The 10796-nt window shown below is 45.7% G+C and overlaps 1 protein-coding gene across 7 annotated transcripts; it reads right to left on the bottom strand.

Moving 5' to 3' along the window:
- Nucleotides 1–644: 644 nt before the first annotated feature.
- Bmi1 (BMI1 proto-oncogene, polycomb ring finger) lies at nucleotides 645–10006 on the bottom strand. 7 transcript variants are annotated; one of them, XM_039095805.2, is made up of 10 exons: nucleotides 9868–10006; nucleotides 5539–5669; nucleotides 5147–5243; nucleotides 4460–4515; nucleotides 4321–4371; nucleotides 4074–4182; nucleotides 3878–3917; nucleotides 3505–3603; nucleotides 3193–3273; nucleotides 645–3113 (listed from the first exon to the last, which is right to left on the bottom strand). In XM_039095805.2, exons 2-10 carry the CDS (start codon nucleotides 5648–5650, stop codon nucleotides 2784–2786), a joined length of 975 nt encoding a protein of 324 aa, XP_038951733.1. In that variant the 5' UTR covers nucleotides 5651–5669; nucleotides 9868–10006; the 3' UTR covers nucleotides 645–2783. The 7 variants fall into 7 exon arrangements, with proteins under 7 accessions (XP_038951733.1, XP_063132570.1, XP_038951734.1 ...); XM_063276500.1 differs by lacking the exon at nucleotides 9868–10006 and adding an exon at nucleotides 9485–9717; XM_039095806.2 differs by lacking the exon at nucleotides 9868–10006 and adding an exon at nucleotides 9504–9707.
- Between the last annotated feature and the right edge of the window lie 790 nt (nucleotides 10007–10796).

Genomic DNA, 10796 nt, shown 5'->3' with positions numbered 1-10796 from the left:
ACAAGGAGAAGGATTTCATGTGGGCATTTAAAGGTTTCAAACAAAATTGTTCTTGATAGGCCCACACAACAAGCACAGTGAAATGAAAGATATCACAAGCAGTTTAATTCCAACCCTGGGGAAACAAGATGAAGGAAAGTTTTGCTTTTGTTGTATTTTAGTTCCAGAGAGCCTAACATCTGAATGTGGGCACATGGAAATGAAGCAATGTGCTTAACTAGTTAAGTCAGCTGAAGGGCAACCCCTTTCTACTCAGGGCAATTAGCGGCGGCAATTTAGGAGGTAAAAGTACTTGTAAAGTGTTCTGCATGTGTAAAGCAAGATAGATCACTATTTACACAACAGCAGTCGGGCCCCATTTCTCTTTCTACCTTTAAGCTAAGTGTCTGTGGGATCAATTTGGGCATTTTCTGTAGACCACTTGGTTATTATCTTTGTATTCTAGGATGCTAGAATATCCTTGGGAGTGAAAGTCAAACTTTAAAGCCTACTTTTTGTGTACCCTAAATGGTAAATTACAAACTCAGGATATTCGATAGGGGCTCCCTTAAAAAAATCTTTGAAGATAAGTGGGAAGTTGGAAAAGGTTTTAAACCTAAACAAAGAGCAGCAATGACTGATCATTTAAGAAGCAAACCACAATGTATCTTTCTGTTGTTTTATTAAAAGACAAATTTTGACTGAAATATCCTTTAAGCTTAAGCAATTTTCAAATTGAGTAAGGGTAAAAAGCCTCCTCCCAGATACAATAAATGGAAATGTTTTCAAGTATGGTGACACACTGCTTAGTAAGCCTCTGAGGCTTTAACAAAAGCACTCAGAAGTAAGTCCATCATAGAGGGTGAGATGTCTTTTGTCTTAGATAACGCTGTGAAAACCTCGAGAAAAGTCTAGAAAAATGAGTTAAATTCACCAAAATTGGTAAACATTGGTAACTTTTGCTTCAAAGATTGTAAATAAACAGATACTCCTTTCATTGGGCTTCCAAGCAATGTACAACAAAGCAATTACTGACAACATCATTTGACAACAACTATTCTCCTTAGGTTTTAGCTCTTACAGTCTACAGGGTTCCCAAAACTTCTGCACATTGTGCTTTTCATAGCAGAATTTTAATTAAAGATCATAGCTATTTTCTAAATGAATATCCTTTTATTGAATTTTCCCAATTAAAAATGAAATTCAATTTTACATCTATAATTAGAAATGACACACACACAATGGGACTGTACAAATTTAGGTCAAAATAAAAATATATGTATTTTGTGGCTTCATAAAACATTTACTAAATCTTTAAAGAAAGCAGAAGTAACAGCAATATATGTAAAAGTAATGATTTAATGGCTATGAGCAAGACAAAGCAATAGAATTGTGCTTCTTTTGCAGACTGTAGACCATGAAATGCTTAGCTACAGGGTCCATACAAACATGAAACGATTCATATGGAAGAAACGTCCTCACAGATAACTGGTGGCTGATAAACACACGCTAAGTTCGACCAAAGCAAACTGAGACTTGGTAGGGTCATTCATATTTTAAACTCAACATGTTTGCTCTATTTAAAAATACCTGTAGAAACTCATAGTAAATTGCTTCTATTTCCAGATATTACAGAGAAGGCAGATTCCTTTAACTATGAAAACAACTCTTAAATTTGAAATTACTATTGTGCCACACACACTAAAATAAAGTTGTAGATAAAATGTTTTACTTCAGCAACTAACTGGCTGGCTTTAAAATCTATTTTAGAAGTCCACTGATAAATAGTATTTAAAGACACATTAGTTCTATTTTAACCAATTGAAAATTAAAACAGTTTCCATTTGCCTTGGTTAAAATTTTTCCTTACTGCAACATTAATTCTGAAAGTCTTATTGGAGAAAAGCCAGAGCTATGAAGATCTGCCATTTGCTTCTCAGTGGAAAAGACTCTGAAACTAGCCATCAACATTAAAACAATTCTGTGCTGGTGTCAAGCCTCAGCATAGGGTGCACTGTGTATCTGCAAAGGTCGAACCCATTTAGAGAAGTTTACAACTGTTTTTGAATGTATGAAACACAATATTTTCATAGTATTTATAAATATATCATACAATACTGTTTCCTGTTATGTCATATACCAATATGGCATTGTACAATAAGCATAATGCCACCTGATTCTTACAAAAGCGAATCATTTAAACAAGTCAGGAAAATAAACGCTAGTACCCGCTTTTTTAGGCATACAGATTGTAAAACAAGTTTCCTTTGATCATTTTGCGTAGCAACAGAGAAGTAAAAATCAAACAGGAATTAGAATGGCTAAATATGCAAGAAATTGTTATTCACAGTGACATGGGTACATAGAATGCAGCATTCTATGCCTATTCTTTCCATTTGCTGAACTTGGAGATAAAAGCACTTGTTTTCTACAGGGTCACCAAACAGCATAACAACAAGAACAACCGAAGAGAATGTAATATGGGCGTCAGCGGAGAGTAACAAAGGATGGCCCACTGTCTACCCACTGCAGAACACCTCCAGTTCCAGACAGCGGTCACAGTAACCATTTCACATCTTTCCTAACAGAAAAAACCTTGCCCGCCTTCTCAGAATCCAATTCTTTAGAGACTCTTTCTTTTCACTTAACATCCATATAAAGTATCCCATCTAGTCCATCTTTTACAGCCAAATTGAATGTCACTACAAAGGAAGCAAACTGGACGACAGTCACATGTATTAGCATCTCTAAGCTGTAATGGATGAAGGTATCTCAAACGGGGTGAAGAATCTTCCCCTTAGTTCTTAACCAGACGAAGTTGCTGATGACCCATTTACTGATGATTTCCGAGGTCTACTGGCAAAGGAAGATTGGTGATTACCGCTGGGGCTGTTGCTGGTTCCATTCATGGTACTGGAAATGTGAGGGAACTGTGGGTGAGGAGACTGCACTGGAGTGCTGGGGCTGGGCAAGCAGGAAGAGGTGGAGGGAGCACCTCCCGCTGGGCTGTTGGCCTTGTCGCTCCCAGAGTCACTCTCCAGCTCTCCAGCCGCGGTCAGTCCATCTCTCTGCTGACTCATCTTCATTCTTTTGCAAGTTGGCCGAACTCGGTATTTCAAAGGCAGTGGGCCATTCTACAGCATTAAAAGGGAAAAGAAAACCACTCAATTCCACTGGGCCAATGTGGCCTACCTAGGGCAGAGGACTACTTACCCGTCTCCAGGTGTAAATGTAGGCAATGTCCATGAGCGTGTAGTAGTCCTTTAAAGGCTCCTCTTCATACATAACGTCAATCTATTGAAGTGTAGGTCAGATATTCAGTGACAAAGGGACAAAGAAAAACACCTGTGTTTTTGCCATCTAAATAGAATCCAAAATGCTTTAAAAAGCATCTTCACCAACCATTTTAAGAGATATATTAATTTTTGACACTAAATTTAAGATTTCTTTGTATTGCTTAAGGTTCAGAATGAAAAATTAAAAAATTTAAATTTAAAGTCTACATGCAATGCACGAGGTAGATACCTGGAAAGTATTAGGTATGTCCATTTTACTCCTGAGGAACTTTCTCAAGTGCATCACCGTCAGTGCTGCTGGGCATCGCAAGTACCTTTTATCATTCACCTAGGAGCACATTCACAAAAGTAACTTGCTTCCAATTCCTAACTTTCAGGTAAAAAAAAAGTTTGAATTGCCTAAATATGATAAAAAGGTACTAACAGTCACACCAAAATGCAACTCTCAACTAGCTACATTTTGAATCTAATATTAAAAATACTAAGTCAACAAAATCCTAACACAACATGGCCATTTAATAATATCATATAACCCCCCCTCATAGTCTAAAGGACAGCATGAAATCCAAAGTCCCCTCCCAGGTTTGCAGTACAGAACACACCTCCTCCTTTGGCTTCTCTTTAGTTACTTTCCGATCCGACCTAAGAGAAAGGAAATCACAGTGAAACAAAGCACCAGGTGGGCGCACCACCTAGTGTGCCACACCACCTAGTGGGCCACACCACCTAGTGGGCCACACCACCTAGTGGGCCACACCACCTAGTGTGCCTGCAGCACAGCAGCCTGGGAGCACTCGCCTGCTTGGGTGGAAGAACTCGATAGACAAGCTTATAATCTCATCGTCAGCTATGACCCGCCGGTCCTCATCTGCAACTTCTCCTCTGTCTTCATTGGAGCCATTGGCAGCTGCAAAGACATTTCAAAGTCAGTTTTAAAAACAATATTTTACCTATAAGCAGATAGAAGGGATGATTTAAATACAATAATTTAAATAACTGACTAGATTTTCTTCCCCAGGTAAATGTCTTTTGCCCCAAAGTTTACCATCTGCTGAAGGGTGAGCTGCATAGAAGTCTCTTCTCCTCTTCATCTCATCTGGGGTATGTGGGAAGGGAAAGGGAGACATTGGTTATAGTAGGCAAAATCAACAGTTTAAAAAATTTCATTGAATGGGTTTACTCACTTTTGAAAAGCCCTGGAACTAATTTGTATACAATATCTTGAAGAGTTTTGTCTGACCTGAAAAAGTAAGAATCAATTAATAAGGCAAACCTAGAACTGGTCCTGTGTTCTGGGTACTGTGGGTGTTGGGGAGTTTCTTGGCTGTGACTGAGGGTAAAAGCACTGAGGAGAAAGCCCAAGGAGGGCTGGCAGCTGTTCTCAACCCTGCTGATACCCTCTTCACATCCAAGAGTCAAGAGAGGTAGGCCCTTCACAAGGTAACAAATCCTAACTCACTAGTAAGAATAAAGAACATGGAAGTGGAAAAACAAACAAACAAACAAACAAAACAAACAAACAAAACAAACAAAACAAACAAAACAAACAAACAAACAAACAAACAAAACAAACAAACAAAACAAACAAACAAACAAACAAACAAACAAAACACTACTCATTTGTCATGAAGTCAATAAAGCTATGCACAAGAAAGGGAAACTAATTCACTTTTAAAGGACAGACACCTTTAAAATACTGGAATAAAACCAAACTTTGTCTAAACACAGTCATTAAAATAACAAGAAATTAAAGTTCTCCCCCCTCCCCTTCCCATACAGCAAAGGTCAGGAATAAACTTCCAGCAAAGCAAAACCAGGGATGGCGGTGGCCACACCCCCCAGCCCCCACCCTTGCCCCAGCACTCTCTTACCTTATATTCAGTAGTGGTCGAGTTTTGTGAACTTGGACATCACAAATAGGACAATACTTGCTGGTCTCCAAGTAACGCACAATACATGTTTTACAGACTAGAAATAGGAAGATAAAAAGGTTGTGTGAGTTTAGAAAGTTTATAATGTCGGAACTGAAAATTCAAGGATGGGAAATGAAGAAGAAGGTATTTCTGAAAACTAAAAAAGTGAAACTCATTAAGACCTTAAAAACTCCACACTGCCTAATTGTAACAATGCACTACATACATAAGAAAGGAGATCTCACAATGTGTACTAACATTCCCAAGGAATGTGGGAATGTTGGTAGTTTTAATGGTCAGGATGAGCAGTGAAGCATACAGACCCAAGAAGGCTAACACTGTGTACTTACAGGAATGTAGACATTCTATTATGGTAGTGGCATCAATGAAGTACCCTCCACACAGGACACACATTAGGTGGGGATTTAGCTCAGTGATCTTGATTCTGGTTGTTCGATGCATTTCTGCTTGATAAAAGACCCTGCAAGACACAAAAAAAGTATTGGCTATAATTCAAGAGAATTGAGATTATCTCCACAACTCCAAGAAACTGTATACCCTGAAACGCTGTGCGGTTCATAAAACTCGTTTAACACTCTACAGCTGGCTCTCCAAACGTTTTCTACAAAAGGAATTTACTAATGAGATCAGAATAACCTCCACTGTTAAATGGTGTAAAAGGATCCAACTAAATTTACTTCTGGCCTCTCAGGCCATTCCTGGAGATGAAAAGGTCTGGGCTGGGGGCTGGGAGCCCAGTGGACTCCGGTCTGTCTCTCCCAGCTGTCCTCAGGCTCCGCAGACACCACGCAGCTCTGCTGCGGCCACCACGAAGCCGCCGCAGATATTTACTAGCCACTAGAGCTTGATCCAAGTCTCCGAATTTACTGTGGCATTTCCTGCGGGACCTCTAGTCAAAAACTTCGTGATTCTTGTTTAGACAGCTCAAGCAACCAGAACCTGGCAGGGCTCGGGCCCAACAAAGGGAAAGCGCTCAGTGAGCCTCCTGCATCCCCGGCATTTCCGGACTGGGTGCCGAGGAAAGAAGCACCTCGTGGGCCTCGGCTGAGGCCTGGGCGCCGCGGACACGAGCGGGATGTGAGGGGCGGATCCCGAGGTGCCCCGGGCTAGGTCTTGTTCCGGATTCGGAACTCGCCTCTGTTGGGGTTTCCATAGCAACTTACACTTACACTTGGCATCCAGCCACCGCTGCAACTCTGCGCGGAGCTGGCCGAGCCCAGCCTCTGCGGGCGTGCGGGGTGCCGGGCGCGGGGGAGGGGCGGGGCGGGGACGCAGGGTGTCGATCCTCGGGTGACGGCCACCAGAGTTCCAACCCCAAAGAGAGTGCACCGGCCATTCCAGACACTCTCCGGGTCTGTTCTGTGACCGTTGGGAAGGAAGAGCTATTTCTCATCTTGCCTTTTTCTGACTGTCCTGTTATCATTCGCTATGTCAGAAATCTTACTTAGAGATCTTTTGAGAATTGCCAACTGTGCACTTAGCCCTGCCCGGCAAGACTGGAGTTGCAGAGGCGTTTATTGCACTGAACTTCTAAGGCTCCCTTCTCTAGAAAGCCTCCAGTAGTTTACATGAGCCATGCAAAGTGTTTGGAAGGGCTCAATCCAGAAATCAGTTTCTCAAGAGAAGGAGGCGCAAACTTCCATTTGAATAAACTATTCTGGAGACCAGAAAAACTACTTTAGTGGGTGGTATAGTGACAAGGTGCAAAAAGTCAAGAGGCCAGCCCATCCCCAAAGCTAAATGCAGAGTAAGGGGGGCTGGGGGGGTGTCTTTTCTCACCTAAGTTCCATACAATACTCACAGATACATTTTAGAAAACTCGCAGTTGAGACCTGTCAGCAACACCACAGCAGACAGTACTCAGGGAGTCAGTTACCTGTGTGGACGTGGCTGTGGGGATGCAGCCTCGCCTACCCTTTTATCCACCACAGAATCTAAATCAAGACTGACCTACACCTGACTCAGCCTCAGAGCTGTCTGCAATGAAAATCCAGGAACTTGCATAATTTTAACAAAATGCACCTGGGACTTTAATTCTAAGGAAAGCTTAATACAGAAGAGGGAAAAACCAACCAGCATACCTCAAGACTGGAATTAAAAGGGATGAATACTAAAGATGGCCCAAACCCAAAAAGCTTCCCTGAGAGTGACTTCAACCTGTGCATTACTAGTTTGGGACTCAGTCAACAAATAGCGTGAGCTACATGGCTGAGAAGCTGTGGATGAAGTTATGCCACTAATAAGGAGCAAGATGTAAATCCAACCGCACTTGGGGATTGAAGACCACTCTTCCCAATTAAAGACAACTCTCCTGTGAAACCACAGCCTCTCCTAGAAAGAGCCTTGAAAGGAACCATACCCAGTCCTCACACCACAGAGCCTTGCATCCTCTCGTGTCACTCTACTACAAGAGAGCAAATACCAACCCAGAGAGCAGGACCTCAACAGAGGGGACACCAGTTAGTTCTCTTTGAGCCACTTGACCAAAGTCTCTCAAGTTCACCTTAAATTGGAATTCACGGAACTGCCCTCCCACAGATGAAAGTAATTTGGCCTACAACCATTCTTAATGCTAATCAATTATCACTTTGTTACTGATACGAACATCAAGAACATCAATTCTTCATCATTTTACCCTATTGGATAATACGGACAATCTCATGAAGACTTCCTAGAATGTTTGGTGAGACTTAGCCTCTTGCACCCCAGAGGTGCACCTCTTGCACAAATCATAAAAATGCAACCAGCATAAAACGCTGAAAATACTCAATAGTAGAAATACAGCTTAGTTAGTTGGAGCTGTCAGTTGTAGTTGGAGGCCTAACACCAGTGATGTCAATGTGAAGGAAGACAGAGGCCAGCTCTGATGGTAGCAACCTAAGAAATGCAAATGAACTCCATAATCCCACTGGGGGCTCACAGCACAAATGCAAGTGTGGGTGACTTTGGGGGTGACCTGACTGATGGGGAGAACTTTGCCCATTTGGACACAACATACATTCAAGAGCTCAGTGGTAGATTGTCAATGGACTTATCAAATATATCCGAATGCTTACATGCCTTACAAAAGTTTGTATGTGGTATCTGAGTGTCTACACATGCACACACAATCTTTTACATAGTTTTAAAGATATTATTACAATAGTATAATTTGCCCTCGTAGATTATTTCAAATATTTCCCTTTCATAGAAGACATGGAAAAATACAATTTACTATAGATTATAAACACAGTATATAAAATAATTTTACAAAAAAAAACAACCTCGATTAATTCTCCTTAATCTCACTAGTCTACTTAAGACCCAAATGTTACTACATAGTCTCAGAACTCATGCTGTCCACATTTTTACATCCTCTAGTATCAAGTCTTTACTACGTTTTACAACATGTTCCCAAAGGTTGGGGAAGCTCCTTTAAAAGTAGCTTGAATTACCATCACACATCTGCATTTGGGTAAATATGCCCGGAATTTTGTCTACTTTAAGAGAAGGGGTTAATGCTCAATTCTCTTTCAGATATTGAACCGTGACCACTAAGCCCACTAAATCCTTTTATTGCAATTGGGAATGATCAAAGTCTCTCTCCTTGTTTATTTCCAATTATTAACTGTAAAGCTCTGGGGAAAAGATCATGCCCCAGCGCTGTCAAGTCCAAATGACTACGTAAACATAAGCAATCAACGCGTTAGTGCTCCTTCCCCGAAGCATCCCCTTAACTACATGACCTATTCTGACATTGAACAAAATCTATAAAATGCAATGGACCCAAGTCTCGGCTCATCCCACAGCAAAGAGGAAAGTTGTAGTTGTCTTCAAGGGAAAAGAAGAAAAAAAGGAGGGGGGAGAAAGCTTCAGCAAGGCTAACGTCCAGTCACCGTCTTCACTCCAAAACAAAGCTCTAAATTTGAAATGCCCACCTCCCAAAGAGCTTGCCCCAAGTACGTATGGAACCTCTGTCCACGACTCCCAACAAATACCACCTTGAAAACTTTACCCTTTTCAACACAAATGCACAAGACCTTGGAAACAACTGGGAACCGCCATCTTACCAGCCATCCAATTTCACACAAGTGTCCCTCCAACTTAAGTTAATAACATTTTTGTCGGGGCTCCCCCCAGCCTAACACCCACCTCGTCGGGATCGCTGTCCCCCACAGTACCCATCCCTATAAAATGGGGGCGTTCCTTGGAGGTTCAAAGACCTCCAGAGCCCTTTCTTCGGGAGAGGAGGGAAGCCACTGGACCCAGGCAGCGCCCGATCTCAGGATCCCGTACCCTTTTCAGCAAAGTCTACCTCTCAACAAAGGGCGCAGCGGCCGCGGGAGCCGCGCAGGCTGGAGACACAAGTGCCGCTCTCGGGGACCATGTGCGGCGCGAGGGTGCCGGGGGGCGCTCGGGGGAGCGGGGAACTAAAACCTGGGGCGGCGCGGCGCGGCCGGGCGCGGGCGGCGGCTGGAGCGGCTGGAGCGCGGCCGGGCGGCGCTGGTGCGGGCTGCGGGGCGTCCGGCGCCGCGGGAGGCGGCGGGCGCGCGGGCGCGGGCGCGGGGCGCGGGCCGGTTGCCCACGCTGTCAGCGCCGCCGCCCCCCCCCACTTCCACGCCGCCCCGACCCCCACCAGTCCCCGGCCACGGCCCGTCGGCGCCTCGCCTCCTACGTACCCGGAAAGAGCGGCCGGCGCGAGGCGATCTGAGCGGGCGGAAAAGACAATGAAAGTTAAAAGTCGTTCAGCAGAAAATGAATGCGAGCCAAGCGGCCATCTTGGAGCGAGCTGCCGCCGCCGCTGTCAATGGGCACCGAGCGCGGCCAAGAGCAGCCACGGCCGCCGCGCTCCGCTCATGCCGCTCCCCCGCCGGCCTCCTGCTCGCGCGCTGCGGCCTCCTCCTCCCGCGCGGCCTCCTCCGCCTCCGCGCGGCCTCCGCCGCCGCCTCCTCAGGGCCTCTCCTCCTCCTCGGCGCAGCCGCCGCCTCCCGGCCGCGCTCGGGGGAGGGCGCGCAGAGGGGCCGAGCCGTATTATTCTGCGGGGCTGGGAGGTGTTGCTAAGCCTGCGCGGGGCTCCCTCGCCAACCTCCCCATTGTCTCGCCCGGTCTCTGCCTTTAATACTACGATTATTATTTCAGACTCGCGTGGGGGAGGCGGACGGGCGGGGGGCGCCGAGTGTGCTTGCGGGCGGGGAGGCGGGGGAGGGGAGGAAGGATGAGGAGGGGGAGGGGAGGGTGGAAAAAAATGCACCGCTGAAGGCAGAGTGGAAACTGACACCGGCTCCAAAATGGCTCGGAGTCCGCCCGCCCCCTCCCCCCGCCCCCCGCCGGGTCACGTGCTCCCCTCATTCCTTAAGGGCGGCCTGGGAATTAGTGTCGGTGTAGTCGGGCCCGTGGCCGCCCCCTCCCCTGCGCGCCGCGCGCCCAGCCCCCTCCCCTCGCAGCGCGCGGCGGTGGCGACGGAGGCATTTCTCCACAGCGCCACACGCCGCTCTCCCGGCGCGGCCCGCTCGGCCCCGCACGCCGCCCCGCCCCCCACCATGTCTCCCGCTCGCGGCGCACACGTCCGCGGGGCCCGCCGCCGGGGGCGCCCGGCCGCTGCCCCGGC

This window comes from Rattus norvegicus, chromosome 17 (assembly GCF_036323735.1).
Source record: "Rattus norvegicus strain BN/NHsdMcwi chromosome 17, GRCr8, whole genome shotgun sequence".
Lineage (NCBI taxonomy): Eukaryota > Metazoa > Chordata > Mammalia > Rodentia > Muridae > Rattus > Rattus norvegicus.
Note: the sequence above shows the minus strand (reverse complement) of the source record. Positions and strands in the feature narration are given on the sequence as shown.

Bases quoted from the DNA above. Each gene is read 5' to 3' on its own strand.
- Bmi1 (XM_039095805.2), bottom strand. From the start codon at position 5,650: ATGCATCGAACAACCAGAATCAAGATCACTGAGCTAAATCCCCACCTA. The intron at 4,372-4,459 runs GTGAGTAAACCC...CACATACCCCAG, and splicing joins AGTTCCAGGGCTTTTCAAAA to ATGAGATGAAGAGGAGAAGA. The intron at 3,918-4,073 runs GCGAGTGCTCCC...CCTTTCTCTTAG, and splicing joins GAGTTCTTCCACCCAAGCAG to GTCGGATCGGAAAGTAACTA.